Source organism: Thermobia domestica, chromosome 10 (genome assembly GCF_964235325.1).
Source record: "Thermobia domestica chromosome 10, izTheDome1.hap1.1, whole genome shotgun sequence".
NCBI classification, from domain to species: domain Eukaryota; kingdom Metazoa; phylum Arthropoda; class Insecta; order Zygentoma; family Lepismatidae; genus Thermobia; species Thermobia domestica.
The window spans coordinates 131,959,609-131,985,169 of record NC_137463.1 but is presented as its reverse complement, the minus strand read 5'-3'; the positions used below and the strand labels follow the sequence as shown (position 1 = coordinate 131,985,169).

General features: G+C 36.2%; 1 protein-coding gene across 1 annotated transcript in view; it reads left to right on the top strand.

The window, feature by feature from the left end:
* Nucleotides 1-25,561, top strand: part of LOC145661604 (phospholipid-transporting ATPase ABCA3-like) — a 1,415,399-nt gene that overhangs the window by 369,959 nt on the left and 1,019,879 nt on the right. The window contains exon 3 of the mRNA XM_081726924.1: nt 23,227-23,309. Coding sequence (XP_081583050.1) covers nt 23,227-23,309 — 83 coding nt within the window. The remainder of the gene's footprint in view (nt 1-23,226; nt 23,310-25,561) is intronic.

The window sequence follows — 25,561 nt, the reverse complement described above, 5'->3', positions numbered from 1 at the left end:
CGAACTACCCAACAAATCAATGTCTGTCTTCAGGAAACCATTAATCGCTTCATAACCTGGTGTCGCAAATGGAATTTGACAATAAATGCTGCCAAAACACAAACTATAGTTTTTATTCCGCCACGCAAACGCACCAAAGTTCATCGAAACCCTTCTTTACTTTACCTTACAGTTAACCAGGTTCCCCTCCGGCCTTCAAAAACGGGTAAGCTATCTTGGGATAGTTTCTGACCACCGTCTGACTTGGACCTCACATCTCAAATCAGTGACAACCAAAGTACGAAAGAGACTTAATCTGTTGAAACGTCTTACCGGCACTACCTGAGGCCTATCTCCAAGTATAGTCCTTAATACTTACAAAGTTTTTCTCCGACCAGTCATCACATATGGTTTTCCCGCTTGGATCTCCGTTCCACTACCCTATTATAAGCAACTTGATATTTTCGAAATGCATGCCTTCCCTCTTGCCTTTCGCATATTTCTACTTAGTCCTACCCGTGACCTGTATTCACTCATCACATTTCCTATTCTCAAATTTCACCTGGAGACACTCCGTCAAATATTTATCACCACACGTTACACTCACATCATCCTCTTCTTTTTGCCACTATGCACCATTTCGCACTCCATCCCACCCGACCCCGATATTATTACACACCGTTACATTTCATTTCTACCCTTTATTGCTACTCGCTTCCCGCTGGTCAACTGGACCTCACACTCCTGGAAGATTATCGTCTGCATGCTCATCTACCTCATGTTTTTCTTTCATGTACTGCACAGTAAACCCTCTTGTAACTAACAGGGCTCCTCCTGTCTTCATTAGCCTAGCGTCGCCCCTAGGCAGAAGGTAACTGCATTCGTCTTACTATCATCTCCCTCGTGTTGTCCTGTGCTTGCACCTCATGTCATTTTTCACGCTCATCCTTTTATCACTATATAAATATTTATCATATCATTGATGCTTACGTACGTCCTTTTTTCTGCCACTATATCCATTTGTCACCCATGATCTATACCTGCATCTCCATACATATATCTCAATATTTTCCATTTTCTATTATTATATATATATATATATGTATATTTGTTCCTATCATTCATTTTTGTTTTATCATTTTGTATTATGTAATTACTATGTGTTTGTTAAGTTATATATATGTGTGGTTTTCCTCCTCACATCCTAATGATTATGATCGCAAAGATCATAATGTCTTACAGAATGATATACTAAAGTTAATAAAGTTAATAAAGTAAATAAATAAATAAATTACCTTCACTTAGACCAGCCACCCTTAACCAAATCCTACTTTTCCGTCAAATCTTCTCCTGAAAGAGGGTGTAGCCCTTTCAGAGGTAACTAGCCTCATGCTAGCATTTAAAAAAATGATGAATTGACACACAAGTAACACGCTAAAGTGGTAGCCATTTTGTGTTATTTCAACACCTCATTTTTTACAGTGTAGCATACATTCTCAGTAAGCTCGGGCATTAGGAACGAAGCAGTTAAAGAGTAGATAGGAACCTGTTATATGATTTAGAATCAAAACATGTCTTCTCGCAGCAAATCAGACCCATGATTTATATGCAATAGGCCATAGAATTTTCCTCATAACTATTAACCAATGTAGTTCCTTTTCAAGATATTTTGTTCCTATGAGAGCACTGTCAATGAGTATACACCTGTTATGTTCAATGTACAATAAATAAATAAATAAATAAATAACCTTTTTCACTTCTGTCTTTCATTTTATTAATAAGCAAATAATAACAAAAATGACAAATCAGAAGTATTCTAGATCAAAGTTCTAGACTTAAGTTACTTGTACTCAAATCTCTAAATTCATTAACTCGTTTCGTTTAATACCAAGTTTTTTACTATTTTTAAAACTGATTTATGAGTAGGCAATGGTTTGTTTATTGATGAGAGTTTAGTGCTCTTTGTAGGAGTGAAGCTACGTATTAACAGAACAGAAAGCGCTCTCATTATTTCCTTGCTTTCGTGATATAAAGATGCAGTAATTGCTAAACACGCAAGTATAATGAAAATGCCGTTACACGAGAGCTGGAGTAATGTGGATACTAGTGCTGTCGAATTTTTGTGACATTTGCGGTTTTCGGTTTTTGAGAAAACCGGTTTTCTGAAAACAACCGAAACCGCAAAAGCGGTTTTCAAAACCCAAACCGCAAATGAGGTTTTCAAAACCGAAATCGCAAAAACGGTATTCAAAACCGAAACCGCGAAAGCGGATTTCCAAACGGAAACCGCAAACGTTCTTTTCGAAAGCGAAACCCGCCCGAAACCGTGTTTGCGGTTTCATAAGCGAAACCATGTTTGTCCTTTTCAAAGCAGAAACAATGTTTGCTGTTTTTAATTACACCTTTTAACAATTGTGAAAGCATCTATCGATCGAGATAATTGTATCGATTTATATGTGTGTTTTAACTTTTTTTATTTGCTCCAAGACTATTATGGTAATATGTGCAGCATTGTGCGAAAGGGATAGTTCCATGGTTGTACAAGTCACAGCTAAATTAGGGTTGCCATATTTTAAAATCAGAAAAGTGGGGGGGGGTTCTAAACCGTAAGGACTGATGTGAACTTGTGTGTTACAAATACTGACCTGGGATTCTTCGCACTTTTTTTTTTTTTACTTATTTCTTTGATGACACTTCCAATGTACTTTTCGGCTGCAGGGAAGCAAACTGGACCCCACCTGATTTTTATATATTTTGTAAATTAGACCACGAGGAACAGGAATCTGAAGGAATTTTGACGTTTCGAATGTCGGAACTCGAGATATTCGAACATAAAGTGACAATGGAAGCAAACTGAACCCCACCTTATTTTTATATATTTTGTAAAGTAGAGTACGAGGAACACAAATCTGAAGGAATTTTGACATTCCGATTTTCGGACCTCCAGATGTTCGAACATAAAGTGACCACGGAAGCAAAAACGACCCTATTTGATTTTTATACATTTTGTAAACTAGCCCAAAATGAGCAATAATCTGAAGGAATTTTGACATTTCAACTTCCCAAACTCGACATACTAGAACTTACACAGTAGTTTTATATAGTATGTATAAAAGTAACGAATAAAGTTCTGTCGCTTTTTGATCTATCACCTTAGAGCATCGATATCTCACCTAAGACGTACCTGGAAGATCAAAAATAGTACCCATCAGTATCAACGACCTTCTGCCAACGATCAGGATGGGCATGGATTCCTTCGTGGTAGAACTTGGTTTGCCGTGAAGCGAAGAAAGGTATCAAGTAGTTTGCACCTCAACTACGGTGTTGAACTGGAGTTCTATACGGTGAGTGTCCAAGGAATGGAACAGATAATAATCGGACGGTGCAATAACCGGAAAGTAAGGCGGATGCTATAGTGTTTCCCAATCCAAGGCGTAGGATGGTGTCCCGGGTCATTCTAGCCATGTGGGGCTTAGCCTTGTCCCGTAACGGGAGAACCCATTAGCGATTGAGAAGTGCTGGCTCAAGGGTTTTGAGTTTGTCTTGAACACGGCTCAACTGCTGACAGTACACAGTCGCATTGATGTTCTGCTCTGACCAGCCGGTAGAAGTTACCGATGCACGATGTCGCGAGCAGTCCACTAAACACACAGGAGTACATTCTGCTGCATTACTGGTTTCAACTGTTTTGGAACCGGTTCATGGGATTTTAACCAATGATGAGGACGACGTGGAGCTTCATAAAGGACCCACTTCTCATCACATGTCAACATCCTGTCCAGAAATGGCTCCTTCCTCAGACGAGACAGCAAAGAAACACAGGTGTTTGCTCGCGTAGCATTCTGGCCTGGAGTCAAATCGTGTGGGATCCATAGACTCAACTTATCATGCTTCCCAAGTTGATGGAGGTGCTGCCGAATGGTTTCTCCACTCACATTGAATGTTAGCCCCAGTTCCTCACATGTGTCTCCACTATTCGCCTCAATTGCTACCTGAAGATCTTCATTTTGTACATGTGTTGGTCTTCCGTCACGTGGTGCGTCTTTCGTGAGTGTTTTGTCACCGTCCTTAAACTGTCTAAACCACCCTTGCACTGTCTGCGTAATCACGATACCCTCACAAAAGGCCTTAGATATCTTCCTCCCCGCTGCAGTGGCGTTTGACCCAAGTTTAAGCTCGTACAGCATACACGCCCTTATGACGTTCTGTAGAGGTTCCATATTCACTTTGTTCTTACACAAGTTCATGTTGTAAGTGAACTGCCACAAGCAGGTAGAATGTTGGATACACCCACACCAACATCTGATCTTCGCCTTTTTTCCATTCGCATTCAACTCACGGTGCGAGGACCAATTGAACACAGACCTCCACAAAAAGTGATAGAACTTTCTTGGCTACCTTTATATATCTCACAGGACATAATATGTTTCGTATAGAGAATACAGTGTTTTTTCCATATAGATACATGGCACGTATATTAAACTTTAACTTTTAATATCTCGAGTTCCGGAAGTCGGAATGTCAAAACTCCTTCAGATTCGTGTTCCTCGTGATCTAGTTTACAAAATACAGTATATAAAAATCAGATGGGGTCCAGTTTGCTTCCGTGGTCATTTTATTGATTGATTGATTTTGAGTTTATCGTCCCGTTCAGCAGCGAGGCTATATGAGACGTGGACCTACTGATTAACGTGGAATCCGAACCACATGAGCTCCCGCCGGGAATCGAACCCGGGTCTCCCGCGCCAAAGGCGCGTACGCTAACCGCTTAGCCAAGGATGAGCTCCCGTGGTCATTTTATATTCGAATATCTCGAGTTCCGTAATTCGAAATGTCAAAAAATTTCTTCATATTCGTGTTCCTTGTGGTACAGTTTACAAAATATATAGAAATCAGGTGATGTCCAGTTTGCTTTATTGGTCACTTTATGTTCGAATATCTCGAGTTTCGAAATTCGGAATGTCAAAATTCCTTCTGATTCGTGTTTCTCGTGGTCTAATTTACAAAATATATAAAAATCAGGTGGGGTCCAGTTTGCTTCCCTGCAGCCTACTTTTCAAATGAAACTGAGTTTTCCAGAGTGTGCATTTTGCTTCAAACTGAGTTCTGCCCTGGCTAACATACGTAAATTCTCTTCTATAAGAGTCTAAAGTTACACTTGAAATTGTGGTTCGGCATTCTTGTAGCTTATGAAGGCATGAATAATTCAACTATGTTCGTCACAACATCTACAAACGAATATTAATTCGTATAGAACCTCCAATACATTACATTAAAAACGCATGAACTACACAAAGAAAACCATTGTGCATCAGAGCAGATCACTTATTAGCAAATGGCCATGCACACGCGCACTGCTCAGATAGTCCACAGCATGAGCCTGAGCGTGAGTCCAAAAACTCAAACGCGATTGAGATTGTCAGAGGTATGGCGGTTTACGTTGAATATACCAACACTTTATCAACTAAGTCGTCTTAGATTTTTCAAGAAGAATCGGGTGGTTCTTCGCGATTAAGATATGTTTAACCGGGGGACAAATATAGAACCTGAAATTCGGGTGGTACCCGCTAAAATCGGGTAATATGACAACACTAAGCTAAATAGAAAATAAGGTATATCCCTATTTAAGATCACTACGCATACAATTCATAAAATTCAATTTGAAATCTCATCCACTTAGGCTGAGATCTTTTATATTATCATTACTCTTTCACCTTGTTTTCAAAAGTAGTACTGCCACTCTTTCTTTTGTTAATAAAAAAATCAAGCATCTCTCTTTCTTAAAAAAAAAGGAAAAAAAGAAAATTTAGATCCGAATATACAATTTTATTGTTGACTTGTTGCCACTCCGATAAATGTAAATGTTGTGGTTTTGCATGTATTGACTGGTTTCTTATCGTAAGTCCCATACACCTGCAATTGTTCATACGTGAAGGTAACACCGATCATGTTTTATTCTGTATCTTTGTACTTCCCAATAACGATAGCCGTGCCTCTTTCTGAGAAATTGCAACTTATTTTTTTATTCTGCCAATTGCAAAAGTATACTCAAGAAGAATTTCCCTACACTTTAAAACATTCTATGAAAAAATAGCTTATTTCTCCTCTGCAAATTTTGAGCATTTTTTCCCGATCCATCTGGCAACTGTGAGCCGAAGTGGGAAAAGATTCTTTGCTGTTTTCTCGTCGTTATTGATAATAGTGCTGTCGAATTTTTGTGACATTTGCGGTTTTCGGTTTTTAAGAAAACCGCAAAACTGGTTTTAAAAAACGAAACCGTAGAAACGATTTTCAAAACCTAAACCACAAATGCGGTTTTCAAAACCGAAACCGCAAATGCGGTTTTGAAATCTGATATTTCGGTTTTAAGAAATTTCACTTTTTTCAAAAACCGGTTTTCGGGTTTTTCAAAAACCGATTTCGGCAGCATAGTAGATACACACGAGTATCCGAAGTTTCGTGTGTGTTCAGCAACAAGTAGCTGATTAAAGTAGGATGGGGTCACCATATCGTAATATGAGATAACAAAGAAAGAATAGAATGATTACTAAGACTTCTTTATATAATTTTTGCTTTGTATTTAGAGAGTTTGAAATATGTTATTATTCCCCTTTCAACATTTTCCAGACCACATTAGAAACAAGAAAGTATGTAATTTATAGTATTACAAGTTTTTATTTACAGGTAATATTGATTACAGATAATGTTGTCGAATTATGTTTATCATAGGCTAATCCGGTGATCTATCATTAAAATAGTCTTTAATTTGCTATCGCTGGTGTGAGAGGCTACGTCAGTTTTTCCCTTGCACTATAATTAAGACGTAGAAAGTATGAAGTTCCCAATCGTCACTCCCACCAGGGTAAAATATCATGCATTGACAATCGTCATTCAAACTTGGGAGGTATGAATGAGGATTGGTAGCAAGGTGGTCGGTCAAGTCTGAGCTATCAATTTACCAAAATTGATTTATTCACTTCTTTTCCTCTCTATGTTCAATGTGAGTGATAGCTCACTACTTCAACTATAAATGAGAAGCACATCCCGCGGCCTACGTCCTCGCAATATTAAGGATCTTAATCTCGACACAAAATAACTATCTAAATGATCAGTATGTTTAAAGCGATCATATTTCAACTACAAAATCGTTTCTCACTACAATACAGTTCGGTTACTACACTATACGTATATAACTAACTAACTAACTAACTCTATGGCCTATGGAACCCGGAGGTTCAATGGCGCGTTCGCAAAAGCTCTCCACTGACTTCTATCCTTAGCTAATTGGATCCAGTTCCTACTTTGTATTCCTATCTCTACGAGATCCATCTTAACATTGTCCTCCCATCTGCCCCTAGGTCTTCCTAATGGTCGTTTTCCGATTGGTCTTCCAGTCAAGACTTTGAAAGCGTTTCTACTTTCTTCCATTCTAGCTACATGACCCGCCCACCTAAGCCTCCTAGACTTCACGACCCTAACAATGTTGGGTAAACCAGTAAATTATGTAGTTCCTCGTTATGTAGTTCTGCCATTCCCCATTCCCGTTCCTCTTGGGTCCGAATATTCGTCTCAGGATCTTGTTCTCAAATACTTTCAGTCTATGTTCTTCCCTCAGAGTAAGTGACCATGTTTCGCAGCCATACAGAACAACAGGCATAATTATGGTTTTGTATATTTTGTATATCACTATACGTATATAAACAAGATAAAATATCCACAACAATTATAGCATATTGCTATTTGAGGGCCGTAAATATATATTTTAAATATTAACTAACTACCTTCTTTTCTCTTTGAAATTGATACATGAAATATACGAATAAATACAAAAATATAAGTGGCTCGAAAATGACTTATATTGAATCGCGCGCTTCTTTTTTTCTTTCTATTCGTTTTTTCTTTTTTCCCCAACTAATGAGTTTATATCCGGTGCCCTGTCTTAAAATATAATTCCTTCCTCAATGTGACTTTATACAAATGTAATCTTCGAACAGAAAAACCACTGCGCTATATTTCTTACAGAATGTGAGAAATTAACTTACCGTCTCCTTTCGTGTTACGGTTCGTGACGCTAGATTTTACTCCCAAATAAAACAGTTAATGGATCCTTGAACGACTTTTCCAGATTTCCAGCGAAATGTGAATCCAGCGAACTCTCCCATCCAACTGCAGTTCTAAATTTTACACACACTTAATACTTGTAACCGTGCCCCTTGTATAACGTATTCGCTATGTACTTGGCAAGCCGAAGGCTTGTATGGCCTTTCCATTAATATCGCACCAGGCCAATTAACTTCTGGCCTTCCACTGTTCTGGCACCAGGTCGACTCCTTGTTCATATATTCTCTCTGTTGAATATTCACTTGGCCGACTCCCTCCCCCCGACTGAATTACTCTTTCTTGGTCACCGTCTATCACCTGAAGACCAAACTACATAATCAATGTTGATATGTCTGCTATTGGCTTATCAACACGAACTGTCCTTTCAGAAACAAACTTAGATGTCTTTTGGGCAGCTGGGGATGACTCGCGACTTTTGCTCCTGTGAGAAATTACGAAGAAATTGGCTCTCACCAGTGCTTGGACAAAGATTTATTCTTGTAGGTAGGCACAATATGAAAAAAAGAAAACAACTTATTTTTGATCCCTGTGAGTCGAAGGCGAAGATAACACGAGTCTCAATGTTCTTAACTTGTGTCCATTTCACCCAAATTAGACGAAAAGAACTAATAAAGAAAACGTTTTTATTTTCTTGAGTTGACGAGCGTTTCGCTGTCGATAGCAAATGGCGCTCACAGAGAATTGCGTTATTGGACGTCCACATACTTGAGCACACCCTCTATATAGTTTTCTTCAAACAGTTTTAATGAAAATTCAAATGTAACACTGATTCATGTAAGGATTTGCCAATATAACACTTTTAAAAATGATAATTCACTTCGAAGCACTGAAAAATATATATTGAACAACACAAAACTCGTTGTAATATATATACATACATACATACATACATATCTATATCTATATCTATATCTATATCTATCTATCTATATATATATATATATATATATATATATATATATATATATATATATATATATATATATATAGATAGATAGATAGATAGATAGATAGATAGATAGATAGATAGGTATAGAAATAGATAGATAGATAATAATAACACGATGTTTTTGACCCACCTAAGCAGGATAAAAGTAGTCACTATCACTTCCCTCGGGATAGGCAGAAAATGAATTAACTGTAGTTAATAAACATATACCAGTTCATTAATTGTTGGTATTGGTCGAGGCTGTTGTTTACTAAAAATCCATATCTATGTTAACGTCACATCCGGTATTTGCAGTCTGTATCGTTTGAATTAGGGCTGCGCACGAGTCGAATCGAGTCGAAATTTAAGCCTGTCTGGACTCGTCTCGACAAAATGTTGTCTCAACTCGAAAATATGTTTCTCTCTCGACTCGTGTGTCGATTCTACAGTCTCTGTCTCGACTCGACTCGAATTCGAGTCGAGACAAAATATACAAGTTAAAATATACGCACACATCAGCCAGACCATTATGACTACCTACCTAATTGTCAGTATGTCCACCTTTGGCATGGATAAGAACGGCCATACGTCTTGGCATGCATGCAATGATTCGTGGTAGGTCGCGGGAAAGAGTTGACACCACATATGCACATACAGGTCACCTAATTCCTGTAAATTCCGGGGAGGGGGGCGATGCGCCCTGACGTCACGTTCAATCATATCCCAGATGTGTTCGATTGGGTTCAGATCTGGCGAGTTGGGGTGCCAGCACATCACTTGGAACTCGCTCCTGCGTTCCTCGAACCCTCCATCACACTCCTGGCCTTGTGATATGGTGCATTATCTTGTCGAAAAATGCCATTACCGTTGGGAAACATGGTCGTCATGAAGGAGTGTGCGTAGTCTGCAAGCAGTGTGTGATACGCCTCGGCTGTTATGGTGCCTTGCTCGAGCTCCACTAGACACATGGATGCTCACGTGAATGTTCCCCAGATAATAATTAAGCCACAGCTAGCTTGTCTCCGTCCTGCAGTACAGGTGTCAAGGAGTTGTTCCCTTGGAATACGACGGATTCGCACCCACCCACCGTCATGATGAAGAAGGTATCGGACAATGCAACGCTCTGCCACTATGCCAAGGTCCAGTAGCGATGGTCACGTATTCATTTCAGTAGTAGTTGCCGATATCGTGGTGTTAACATTCGCAAATGAATGGGTCGTCGGCTGCGGAGGCCCATTGTTAGGAGTGTTCGGTGCAGTGTGTGTTGAGACTATTGTTGTGAAGGCCTAGGAGAAAAACGGAAAGTTTGGGTAAAACAAACAGTTGTTTACGATTTTCCCGAATTTGGAAAATATCGGAAAATTTGGGTAAAATTGAAAGTTTTGAATATTTTACTATATTATGCTTTCAAAATTAAAACTATTTTGTATTTACTAGTTTAGAGTTAAGATAATTGAGTACTTATGATTCCTGTATTAGAATAAGAAAATTTTCTGCACAACTCATCCAAACATTTCAAAGTTAGCACCGTGATAGACTGGTGTTATGGCTACAAAAGAAACTAAATTATAATCCTAGTTAGCTTAATTAGTATTGACACATTAAAATTATCTTTAGCAATCTTATGAAGTTCCCCCTAGATGACAGGGAAGTGTTAAAATAACGGGGCAAGAATCATTTTAGTTAATATGTTAAATCAAACATATATTTTATAGAGGTGTCTTCGGTGTTCTATGTAAAATTTCCGGAAATTTTGAATCCATTAGAAAAAATAATTTGTTCGGAAATATTGGTTGAAACAGGAAAATATAGTTTGGAAACTATTTCTTGGCCTGATGCTAATGTCTGCAGCATATACAGTAGGAAGTCGAAAATCCGAACTAATTGGGACCACAACTTGTTCGGATTTTCGAAAATGACCAAGAAAATGCCATTTACACTTACATATAGTGTACGGTGTGTTCTTCTATTGATACAATGTTTATCCAGTACATATAATAATTACAACACCATACTTAAGGCTACTTACATTTAATGTTTCTGAAGAACGTGCTCGTACACTAAATTACTGATCTTGTAAGTCACACTGAAAACTTATAGGTCTAAGAGAAAATAAATTTAAAAAAATATGTATGACATACAATTACGTATGAATGAACTTTTGTAAAAACACTGACTTCACACAACGTCGACGGACACACTTTTTTTTTTTTTTTTTTTGTTGCTAGCGTTATATTAAGACGAAAGCTTCTAGGGACCGCGTACGGATTATCGACGTCCTACTGTATATACAATGTATTTCGCTAAAAAAAAAAACTTAAAAAAAAACTTAAAGCAACAGGTTTTAATTCTACTTTATATTTTTCTGATTTCTGGTAAAATCCCTCTTTATTCTTTGTATATTTTTCGAATAACTCAAAAAGAGAGATGATCTTATTTACATATACACACATATACCGCGCAAGTGAGTAAATTTGAGCAGCAAGAAATATATTAAAGGGTTGAGTATGTGAAACTTCCGTTCGTTATTAAAGACTAGCAGAATACCCGTTCTTCGCACGGGGATAATACTTTTATTTTGGACACAAAGGGCACCAAAACTTATGGAGCCCCAAAACTATGAATTCGACATTAATATCGTTGATTTTCAATTATCTTTACATGTAACCATCTCCCCCTTAGAGTGCTAATGGAACTCAAATTGGATTTAGGGGGTGCGGTGGCTCAGTGTTAGCGCGTTCACTTCTGGTGCTTGGGGTCCCGGGTTCGATCCCAGTCCCCGCCAAGTGAACTTTGTGGTGGACAAACACCGTGCTAGTGGGTTTTCTCGGGGTTCTCCCGTTTCCTTCCACTTTCTTCATTCCACCATTTCACTCGTCTCTCATAATGACCGTCTCCTTTAGCCTAACCAGCATAACCGTGAGACGTAAAACTCAAAGATTTCATTTCATTTTTTTTTCAATTTGGATTTAAACCGGAAAAGTCACTGTTCATCTCAGCGACCCCGAAACCTATCGATTCGACACTAATAACTGTTATTTTCAATAATTTTTTTGCATCTTCTCCCAATTCGAATTAAGAAGCCGAATTTGGATTTAAACGGCATCTGAAGTGTCATTGCTCATTTCTGCTACCCCGAAAACTATAGATTCGACACTAAAATCTATCACTTTCCCCTTTCCTCAAGTTGCATCTTCAAAGTGAAATAGTAAAAACTATCCCGAATCTCATCTATGTTGAAAATTTTATCGAGATCGGTAAAATTTCCAAAAAATTTGAAGCCATTAATAAAAAATAATTTGTTCGGAAATATGAGCAAAAACCGGAAAATATAATTTAAAAACTATTTGTTTGTTTGATGAAAGTAATCTTACTTGCTGTAACATATTTGCAGTATTATACAATGTCTTTTGCTAACAGGAAAAATTTTTAAAGCAACAGGTTTTAAGCCCCAAAATTATGAATTCGACATTAATATCGGTAATTTTTACTTATCTTTACATGTCACTCCCCCTTAGAGTAGTAATATGACTGAATTTGGATTTCCAACCAAAGCCGCTTGCAAAATGTTAAGATTCACAGGATCTCTTGAGCCGCTGTGGTCGGAACTACAATCTTTTCCACCTGTAATTGAGCACAAACTCGAGAGGGCGACGAGGTAAGTTGCTTCTCAATGTGAAAAAAAAAACCTAAGATGTTAGACAGAAAGCTTGGTTTACTAAATTGCTTTTCTCAACATGTCCGCAAGTAACAAAAGTGAGCGGGCTTCGATATCTAAAGAAGTTTCTGCCAAAGCATACAAAGAAGCAATAGCACAGAAGTTTCGATAACATCTGTGTGGTCCTTCGTTAGGCTACACATCCCGTATGAACCTCAATCCTAAATTTTAAAATTGGTAGGAGAAAAGGGTAAGTTGAACTGAACCCGTGGCCAAAAAACAAAGAGTCGTAGCAGGATTGTATAATGTATTACCGTTAATCGACAATCTGACCTCACAAGAAACTTCAATTTTTCAATATTGACTTTGTATTTTGGGGTTGAAGATCTTATCGCACAAAGGTCTTTTTCCAATTTTTCTCGATCTTCTGCAAAGACCTTGAACTAACTGAACCTGTGCTGTAGATAGGGAATGTTCTCCGTTAGCCCTGTGTAGCTCATCATAAATGACAGTAGTGGATTCGCCAAGCTTTACACAAAATTTGATACCACTATGTTATTCAAACTTCTGTCGGTCCATTTCGTAACGCATCTCATAAAGACAATTTCAGCTCAGACTCTTTCAACAATCGTGTAGTGACTGGAACAAGTTCAAATTGTCGTGGCGGCGTGTGCGGCGTGGTTGTGAGGGACTCGAATGATAGGGTTGCTCTATTTCAAAAATGAAAACACAGGATGCTACTAAATTACGATAATCTCTGAAATGCTTGAAATGAAGAGAAGCAATGGAAGTAATTTAGTTTCTTCCATTAGATAGAGTTGTTGTAATATTACATAATCATATTTTTGGTCATTTTAGAAGATGTTCTCTTTCCTGGTTAAGCAAACATAAGCAGATGATTTGCCCCCTCCTCCTGGTAACAACGCTATGAAACACACAACACACTCCAAAACTCACATGAACACTCTTTCTCACTGAGACTAATGATAAGACGAGCACTCTTATACACTGTGACACAGTGGTGGCTAAGAAGGGACAACGGAAATACGTAACCATTGTTGCGTGAAAAGAAGGGAAAAGAAATCGCCGCATATAATTCAATGAATACATTTCCCCCCACTTCATGAGCTTCTATTTTAAAGCAAATACTCCAGCATTTTTCCATTGTTGTCTGTTCAGTTTTATTAATTAAGGGGGCAGACTACTGAATATTTTTGAAAAACTAATAATTTTTCTTTTACCCGTTTTTCGTAAGGGGAAAGAGGTAATAAAATGTAACTTACCACAATAATAGATAATGCTATTTTACACCCGAAAATACGGATCGAAAGAATTTTCAGTGTTGCCATCCATAGAAATAACAGTGTGACCAGAATTTGAATTACTCAAAAAGCTAGGTAAAGGCAGCGACTAGAAAAATAAACTCAACGGTAATTGATGACTTATCATGCTGTCTATCCTTCTTGTTTACTACTTTTTAAATAATATTTCTATTTATTTTATAAACTTTACATAAATTCTTACAAAATAAATAAGTCATTACAAAATAAATAGAAACATTATTTAAAAAGTAGTAAACAAGAAGGATAGACAGCATGATAAGTCATCAATTACCGTTAAATTCATTTTTCTAGTCGCTGCCTTTACCTAGATTTTTGAGTAATTCAAATTCTGGTCACACTGTAAATTCTATGGATGGCAACACTGAAAATTCTTCCGATTTGTATTTTCAGGTGTAGAATAACATTATCTATTATTGTGGTAAGTTACATTTGATTACCTCTTTCCACTTACGAGAAAGGGCAAAAGAAAAATTATTAGTTTTTCAAAAATATTTAGTAGTCTGCAGCCTTAAAACAATATATTTTTCTTCTCGAATAGTCAGCGGAAAATTATCAAAAATATTGATAAGGGATTATTGATTAAAATATTTCAGAAGTTAGATGCAGATTGAAAAGAGTACTAAAGATAACAATAAAATTGAGCAGTAAAACCTTTTGTTCCTGGCTAAATCAAACGAATGCTTCGTTCAATGTCAAAGTAGTTAAATCGTACACTTGATTAAAGCCATGTTTTATGTATTCAGCTTTTTTTCTCTTTTTACAATATTTGATTTGACATACTCAGAAGTTGAATAGAATAATTATGTACCTAATCTTGTGGGAAAAAAGAAAACTATAATATTCCTTTCTTTTTCCTTCGCTGAAATCCGGGGCATTTAAGCGTCCCGAAAAATATTTTCTTGACGCAATCTAGATTCCGTGACGGTCCCGGATTTCCCGGGACGAATGACAACCCTATCCAATGAGGAACATATATCCGCTGCGGATCTGTGCATTTGTTGTGCATGGAATGGCGAACGTTCTTATGACCCATAACATTACAGATTATAGGTGGTTACGATGGCTGTAGAGGTTGCGCAGGTATTATTGCAGATGACCGTAGTTGCATTGAATGATGTAGTCTATATAGGATGTGATCACTAGGGTGGTGACTTTTAAACAACCTTGTTTTCCTGTATCATAATTTGATGAGAGTTCATTCAAGATTTGATAAAATTGCACTTTCAGGGTAGTATGATACAAAAAAATCATGCACAAAATGATTTTAAAAATTTTAATTATAAGCTCTTTTGCTCATGATTTGAAGTAGATGTAGGCAGATACAAAATTGAACACAAGCTTAAGAATCACATACATATAACATTAAATAGGATCAGCAAACATAAAAGGAAGTCAATTACTCACTATAATGTCATTGGATAGAATGAATCGCAGTGGGAGGTTGTCTTTTTGCGGCAGAAGACATACAAGTCTTTCATAACTTTGATCGCACGCTCACAGCACTGCTTGCTTCGGGCAATATTAATTGGATATTCATCTATTTTCCAGTGGGTTTTCAAGCATTTGAGACCTGTTGAGTTGTCACTCAGAGCTGCAGATAGTTCATCAAAATCTTCAGAGTAAACAATCGACTGCTGAACCGTTGGTCAGCTCATAAGTAGAAATGAATGAACAGATTTTACGCAGTCTGTTCCAGATTTCGGGCATCAGAATAAACGCAAGAAGGGCTAGAAGGCAAGAGAGTTTCAGCTTGCATTGCTAATGTTAGGATCTGTTGAAACTTCACGAAGAGGGTCTCATTCCTCTCACTGAAATGATGGAAGATACAGTGATGTGGTAAGTAAATTTCGTATCGTCTCTCCGGCCACCTATTTCCTTAATCTCAGTTTTACCGTTACTGAAGGCTGTTTTCAACTTATCATAAATGCTCATCAAATCCTGTACAAAGATTTAATCGATGTTCGGTGATTTAGCTGACCCATGTAGCTCATCGTCCATGACAACGCGAAGAATGCGATCCAGCATATGGCGCTGGTTACTAATGCACATGGGTTTGGGGTGACCTTTACTTTCGAACGTTTGCTGAAGTCGAACAACAACGCCTGTCTTTTTGCTGGTATTCACGCTAGGTGTGTGGGCAACAATCATAACAATTGATCCCCACCGGTTGAACTCCTCTAACACATCCTGGAGCCCTTCTGCGATTGTTTGAGCTTTTCCATCTTTCAATTTGAGCGCAGCCAAACTTAATTTCTTTTGCTTCAGTCTTGAGAACCACTGCCAGATATTCAAAGCCATCAATGCGTTTGCCGTCGAAGTGTACGTTCCACTTCTCCAGACAAAGCGTGCTTCTTCACATGACCAGCTCTCGTGTAGATAGCCTTGTGGATTGCTGACTGACATGAGGTTGGAATTTCAATGTCCTCGCCAGAAAGCTGGTTGCACACCCTTTCTGCTCTTTGGGACGACAGCTTTGAGTTTGTAACAAGATGTCTTGCAATACCTGTTATGTTACGCTTCCTTGTGCTCGTTGATACTGCATTATCATCATCCCAAGGACTGTCTTCGCTGTTGTTCGATGAGTCCGTGTTACTTGCGGAACAATTAGGTGGCACTGAGGTGGTAAGTGTCGACACAGTCGCTTCCATTGCCTTCCTTCGCTTGGATGGGTGTATGATCTTTGCAATAAAGGTTTGCCAGGAGCTTAACCAACCATTCCCTTGCTTTCAATTTACATTTTGTAGAGGTAATTATACTCTTTGCACATTCATTTCCCTTTTACCTTGGTCATGTCAAACAGTTCACTCAATGAATTAAAGTTTTGTTTCTTTCTGCAGCGCTCATATTTTTCAGAAGGTTGAAGTACATAATTTAGCACAAATTGCTTGATCAGATACATGCGGCAAGGTCAATGTTCTGCTCCATAAGACTTTAAGCTCCACAACAATTATACTGATTCTCTCTCACCGTTCTTTGACAGTGGATTCAAGAAATTTGAAAAGTTCAATGACCTGGTTTTTCAGGGGCATGCGACTCCGTTCACTCAAGGGTGCTTTATAAATTCCCATGTTTACCTCTTGTTGATGGCGTTTGAAACTGGTCTAAGATCCAGTTCTTTGTCCAGGTTTTCTTGTTCTTCTCAGTGTTAGAAGAGCTCTTCTTGAACGACATATTGTCTTCTACTCAACAACCGAAATAGAAAAGACCTTAACTTAAATATTAAATACGTAACAAATTAAAGAAACTGTTATCGAGTTTTCACATATTTTATTTACATACAAGGATATAACAATTACACAAAATAAAAAAGGCAAACACTAATAAAATATTATATGCGCAATTATAATTAGCGAGAGAGTTCAATGTAGCTCACCAAATAATACAAGAGTAGTATGTAATATAAAAGTAAACAGTCATGAATATTCATGAGCAAGTGAACTTTGTGGTGGACAACACCTTTTTTCTCCTGGTACTTCCATTTCCTACAGCATTCATTTATTGGCTTAATTGGCTTATCCCTTAACCTAAAGGACGTTCTTCAGAGTAAGGAAGCTATCATGTTTCATAGTATATAGTATAACAGGTACGATTGTCGTTGTATATTAAAACCTAAACTTCCTCGATAGAATTTTACAACGACAAAAGATTTTGAACTGAATAATAATACGATTTCTATGTCTTGGCGGGCTAAGATCGAACCATGGATTCATCATGCGCCAGAGGTGAAGGATTTGAAGGCGATGAAGAATATTTTATAATTCCACAGTAGTATTAATGATTGTTTGAGATTCTTAATATACTATGTGATACAAATGTTACATGAATTTTATTATGTTCTTTTTGGACTAATGTTTAAGAGGACCAGAATGATAGATTTCAAGAACTACCTATGGTGCACGGATTACAGTTTTAATTTTACAGCTTTATACGAAGTGAAATTTCTCGAGTTGCTACTCGCCAAATTTCACAAGTTTCGTGGATACGAGTTTCTTCTTTTCCGGCTTGAGAATAATTTACTCATTTACTAATCAATCAAAAGTCCCAGGTACAGTTAAAATAAATCTTGGTGTGAGCATTAGTGATTCAATTCGTTGTGCAAATATTCGTTTTCGTATTGCTGTCTTACACACAGGTTACTTCTCATCTGCGTCAAAGAAAATCTACACTTCTCAATAGATATACTTTCTCGTTACAAGCATTAGTAATGGTTCAAATTCCACTTTAAACAACAGCCCTCCCAAATCATTCATAGAACCAGTAAAACAGTAACTAAAAATCCAGATATAGTAAGTTCAGTATTTCAATCCAATACAACTGCAGTGGGTAAAAAGCAAAATCACAGTTCGTCTTAAATTACCAAATTTAACTCAATAAGTGAAAACTGCACAACAATTATAACTCTTTAAGGTTTAGGAAGATCTAATTTCGGGAGTACATCACTTCTGATATGTTATAACTATATGTCGTGTATTCATTCACAAATATATCTGCACTGTATATGCATACAACTAAAACATTAAAATACTATTTTCTTATGCATTTGTAACAATTATAATAAAGTTTAAAACTGTCGAAATTCAGACTAGTTTTTATTAAAGTTTAAATTGTCAGATATCTATTTCAACTGTAGAAAAGAACATGTTAGCTACTACCTGTAATAGAAGGTATTAAATTATTTCGCTTCTAGCGACTATAACACCATTACAAAAATATGTTCTTGTTTTTCTAACTTACAAACAAGACCTATAAATAAAATACCCTTTTTAATTCAAACAAACATTAATCACACTTCAAATAAAATACAAAATCGTATCAGACTGTCTGTAAATATTATATGCAACCGTCAAAACATTTATAAAATGTTGATTGCATAATTTTCTAGGTGCCAAAGTCAAATATTCATACTCATTATTATTATGTACGCAAAATGTATCTGTCTCTCCAACACGCTAATTCCCATCGCTCACAGTCCTGCTAATAGTTATCGCCAATGGTGTTGGTTACCTTGTACTTAATGTTATGAGTTCTAAAGTAAAGCACTTTTAACCAAACTATACGTTCAAAGTGCTATCTCTTATTTAAAGCAATTGTTTCCATCTGCATATGACTAATCCTAATAAACCAAGCACACCATTACTATCACAATCTGCGCTGTCAAATAATTGTCCGTCTCTTGTATTGCCTTAAGAGTCGTTATCTACACTGTTCAAATAATGTCAAAATCATCCTTAATGTACATCATATATCTTCTTTAGTAGTATGTATGAAGTTATATAAACACATAATTTTGTATAAAGAGTTTCAAAAGTATAATTCTCCAATAACTGCTACAGTTTCTTTCCTCGTTCATAAACATTAAATAGCGCTGATCATAAAAAGTCACTTCTAAAACAAAATGCTTTCCCTCAATCAAAGTGTATTTTCTAGTTTAAACATTGTGTGTGAAGTTCTCCCGTTTCCACCTACATTCTCGTTCCACCAACTTATACATGCGCACTTTTATTCATTCAAATATAATACATAAAAAAGCTATGGTGGGTACGCAATACAGCGTTCACCTCTGGTGCATGGAGTCCTTGGTTCGATCCCAGCTTGTTTCAAGTTAGCTTTTTGGTGCACAAACACAATGTGTGTGGGTTTTTCTCGTGGTTCTCCTGCTTCTTCCCACTTTCTTCATTCCACCATATTCATTAATTTCTCATCACCGTCTCCTTTAGTATAGCCAGTATATTCGTTGGATGTAAAAACTTATAATAACTTTTATATCGATATTTCAGTATTCAATATTCATATTACACATTATCCAATATTTTCGATATTTCATACCATTAAGATCCAACGGTGTCAATAAATCCATATTTTAAGACCAATCTATAACTCCTTTACCTTAAAAACCTCCGCAACAAACAATTCAGGAAAATAAGGTTTGTTCTCCAATGTTTCTATTAAAATTTTTTATTTCCTTTACCACCTAAAAACAATAAAAGAATTAAAAATTAATTATTTGCTGTATTACGATTTCCAATTACAAAATATAAGTATAAAGTTTCCCTTTTAACTTCACTACTACATTTCATCCTGGGTAATATGTTCAAACAATCTCGGGTCTCTTTTTATTGCCTTAGCTTTCAACATGAAAAACCCTTAAGTTCAATCTGCGGTAACGTTAAACGTTCTGTGGCCATATAACCTCATTGTTACACTAGCGTTTATAAAACAAAACACAACAGTTTACAATAATAATAATAATAATTCTTACCATATACTTTCTAAATACCAGTTATACGTCTTACACAATTCATAGCTACATATAAGTAACAACATCTGCTAAGCAAAATGTTTGTCGTACGGCTTTTCACGTGGAAAAGCTCTGGTTCGATTCCCGGGGGTGCATTCTGCTAACTTTCTGTACAATATAATTTATATATACCGGTTATGTCATACACAATTCATAGCTACATATAAGTAACAACATCTGCTAAGCAAAATGTTTGTCGTACGGCTTTTCACGTGGAAGAGCCCTGGTTCAATTCCCGGGGTGCATTCTGCTAACTTTCTGTACAATATAATTTATATATACCTGTTATGTTTTACACAATTCATAGTTATGTATAAGTAACAAGTTCGCACTGCAAGCAAAATATTTAGCGTACGGTTCTCCACGTGGGAGAATACTATTTCGAGTCCCGGTGCAATGAAAAATGTTGATTCCCTTTACCCTACATATTACATTATACTATATCTTAGTCACGTTATAATTCCATAAAAGTACACCTAGTCATATCATTTTCAATGCCGGAAAATCCGCAATCAATTCCTGATTAAAACCAAACAGTTCCGTCCCCCTTATACTTCAGACAATTACAATATGTCAATTTCCCATATAAAAATGAACAAGTATAATACAAGAAAACTACAAAGTTAGTGCCTACTAATGACTTTTCTTCCGGTGCTTTCTATGTATCAATTTTCTTCTTCCTACAGTATATTTGCGTTTCTTATCTCTTATACGTTGTACGAATCATGCAAATAAATCGTTATTTTTATACCCTTAAATCTTTCCAGAAGTTTCGAGTGTGTTCTTTCCCCTATTCCAACAGTAATAAATTTTAAAAAAGACCTCGAAATTTCCAGTGCTTTCTTTCACTCATACCAACGATCACAATTTCTAGAATATTCTCCAGCAGCTGTCGCGTTACATGTGATGCATATTAATGAATTACCTTGTTCTACGTGTGTGATCTGCATATTTTATTTCCGAAAGGTTTTTTCTGTATTCAGCTTGTCCAATTAACATTTCTTTTCACCGGAAACCAATTTATTATGTGTCATGTTACCTCCGGCCGCACCTGCATACATTATGTGTCATTAGTATGCGGGAAAAAAGGGTGTATCCATTTTTTTTCAAACGTGCATTAGGAACTGCTAAAATGTCAAAAAAGTAAACACTCATGAATATTCATGACTGTTTACTTTTATATTACATACTACTTACAAGGATCTCTTTATAATAAACTCTGGATATATATATCTCCATGTAACCTCCACTTTTAGTATGCATTAAATTCCCTCCATCGTCAGATTGATACTACAAAGGATCACTTTGTAATCACTAATAATAATAATAAGTGGGTCGGCACAAGTTAACATATAAACATTGTTAATGCAATTATATAAAATTCTAAAATGGCCTACATAACATTTCAAAGTGGTATGTGCGTGACCTTTTGCAATATTTCAATGGAATAAACGTCATTTTAGTCATGAATAGGAAAAAGTTCATTCTTTTGTGCTACAGGAAATAATTTTTGAGCAAAAAAATCAAAACGTCATCACCCTAGTGATCACCAGTACAGCACGATAAAATGTAATAAATGCTCTCTCTCTCCATATATTTTCCCATTGACTGAGGAAATAACTTCGTTCTCAAATACGTGCCTCATTCTGTACATACTATGTATAGGTAAGTATGATATACATTTTATACAACAATGTAAATAATATAAATGAGGTAAATAATTACCATTTTTATTCACTGATTTGAATTTGAAAATATATTCCCAGCACAGAAGGTATATGAGTCGTGGAACACATGCAATTCGAACCACATGGATCACTATCCTGGATTCTGCGTACCAAGATTAACTTCTCGATTAGCCCATATTTTCCTAACTTGTTAGGAATCTCTATGTAATGCATCTTGAAGTTAAAAAAAAATAATACTGTGCATTCCAGAATGCCAACAGGTCTCCAGTCTATGTTACACAATTTTATTGTCATAATGAAGTTTTTAATCAAAAGATAACTCACTTTTCAGACATAGTGTAAAACACTCAACACCTGCAATAATAAGATGTTCAATTCAAACATAATTTAATTGGGTCTTAATACTGTGGATGTTCAGTAGATTGCCCCATCCCTCAGAAAACGATAAATAAATACATATTAAACCACAGATTCCCAAAAGGTGTGTTGCGGAATTTTAGAAAAGAAGAATATGTGAAGGACGTGTACGGTTGTGTGTCATAGGAGGCAGGATATGACATGAGACGACACAGAGCTCGTCAAATAGAAACATATATATACTTTTCGAGATTAGACTGCAATTTCAGAGGCGGTTGCTCAGTGGTAGAGTCTTCACCTCTGGTGCTTGGGGTCCCGGGTTCGATTCCAGCCCCCGCCAAGTGAACTTTGTGGTGGACAAACACCGTGTGCGTTGGTTTCCTCGGGGTTCTCCCGTTTCCTCCCACTTTCTTCACTCCACCATTTCATTCATCACTCATCATCACCGTCTCCTTTAGCCTAACCGACATAACCGTGAGACGTAAAACTCAAAGATTTCATTTCATTTTTGCAATTTGAGAGCACCTTTTTGAGATGAGATAGTACAATTCGTGCGTAACACTGTATATATAAAACAATAGTATATCACTACACCTGTATGTGTGACGGTGTCGTGGGCGGTCTGTCGCAATCAAAAATAATTGGGAATTACTGGAGTAACCTATTGATCCTATTGTTGCAAAATCTTAAATGTTAGCCACATTCTAAAGATTTAATGGCTTTATTAAACCAATATTTGTTTTTCAGAATGAACGAGAAAGTACCTAATACCACAAATTAACAATATTGTCATTTGTGTTTTAACTGAAACTGAAACAAAGAATTACTACAAGAAATTTCATGATTTCTTACAGATGACGACCGAAAAAATGCTACTTCTGAAATCTTGACCGACTCCGTAAAAATGAATAGCACTAACCGAACAAAGAAGTATATTGTAAGTTTCATTTTACGAAAAATTTCTAACTCGTTGTTACTTTATAAACTAATTTTTTTTCTTTTGGTAGTAAAAATTGTTTACTTGTATTTTATCTGTACTTGGTCTATGTTTCGTTCAAATGAATGATCATATACGTATTAGTATGTTTTAGAGTAAGCTTTATTTCAAGTGAAATTCAGTTTGGAGCAAACTTTAGTAACTATATTTTAAGCTTGTGTAGTGATTTTACGAATAATATTTTGTGCATTAAACATCTATTATATTATAGGCCTATTCAGTTGAAACTTATCACAGTGTCTAACAGTGGAACTATAACATTACTTTGTAACGTTTAACCCGTTACTTTTCAAAACAAAGATTATTGTGCTGTATAAAATGGAAAATTTTAGTCAAGTGAACCATTTCTTCAGGAGCTATCCTTACATGTCTCTTCCTCATAACCAGATATACCCACCTATTCCATCTTGCCCGCTTTATGTTGGCAATTATACAGAGGTCTGGTTTTTACATAACACCGAACTGTTATAATTATGTAACAACTGACGTGGACATTTTTTCGAGGTACCAGGTGCTTCAAAAAGCAATTAAACGAGTGTTGACGAAATAATATTACTTTTACACTCTTTGTTGACACTGTTATTTTGTTTTGCTTGTTTCTCTCGTATGTTTTTTTTTTCATTGTTAACATTTTCCTGTGTAAAATGGCAAAGTTATGCTGTATCTGGAAATTTGTTCAATAAATAAATAGTATAAAATAGGATACGATGTAGTGAGATAAAGTATTCTTACTGTGGCTAAGTCCAAATGAATAGTGTATATCTTCTTGAAAATGATTTTTTTTAAGTGTAATATCTGACGGTTATGACCTTTAGATTAAAGCATACATATTTTAATGAAAGTGGATGATTCTGAAATTAATCTTCTGTGCTTTAATGCCGGGAATCGAACCGGACTATGTGCCTTCAAGGCAAACCTGTAGGGTAACGGAAAGGGTTAGATTATCCTATTATGGTGAAAAGAATCTTAATTGACTATTTGATTATGTAAAAAAAAAAAAGAAAAGAAAAGTACCTAGGTATAGTATTAATATTAATACGGAAGTTCCTTCCAATGTTACGTGATTAAGATTCCCACAGTGTTGCCAACAAGTTGATACAAAAAGTCGCTAAATAGGAAATGAAATGACTCCATTTCGGGTGAAAAGTCGCAAAAAATTTTTTGTGGAATTTTGCCTCTTTCATATATATATATATATATATATATATATATATATATATATATATATATATATATATATATATAATTTCACTTTTATATATTTTTAACTTTATGATCAATTTTGCTCAACAAAATCAAAAATGAGTTTAGAAAAACGAGCAAAATTAAAGGTCTGGAAAAAAATCTTGGTCTAAAAGGTCTACTCACGCTTCTACGATAATCTGTTTGCTATCGGTAATGTATTGTTTGTGCCTCTAAACGGAAGCTCTGTAAACTAAAGGCCATTAAAAGTTGGAGTTCATCCCGTTAGAAGCTAAGAGATAACAGCAATCAAAGCGGGAATATAGAGATAAATGTTACGTACTTTTACAGCTTGTCAATATCTGCACTGATTCAAATAAGCAAAAGAAAAATAAACATAAACTTATATCTGAACTGATTCGAGTTAATAGTACTTATTTTATGACAAGTTGTTCGCAGCGCAAAAGTCGTTAGATTTGTAAGTAAGTCGCCAAATCGTCATTTCAAAATCACCAAAAAAGTCGCTAATCGGAAAAATTATTTTTTGTCGCTATCCTGGAAGGCTAATCCCCTAGATTTAGCGACTTTTCCCCCAAATTGGCAACACTGGATTCCCACGTTCTCGGGTGAACTTCACTTTTGCAATCGTGCAATCAGTGTTCGTAGTTTGAGGTAAATTTCCCTAATCCAGTTGTATTTCATAGGTAAATTTACCAAAAACAGAAAATGGGATCTTTTTCGATAAAACTTGAAAATCCAGGGAAATTCATGCTCACAAGGGACATCACCCAATTGTCCGGCTCCGATTTCAATGAAATTTTTATTGCTGATAGAGGACATGTATTCATTACTTGTGATGAAAGAAATTTTTGCCATGGTGCATGTTTTCTATTTTTTAATAATTTTTAAAGGTTGTGATGTGGTTAATAGAGATTACTGCAGAAGTCCCTTACTACCTTTTGTAAACGAAGTGTTAATGAAAGAACAACCATGCAGATACGTATAGGGCA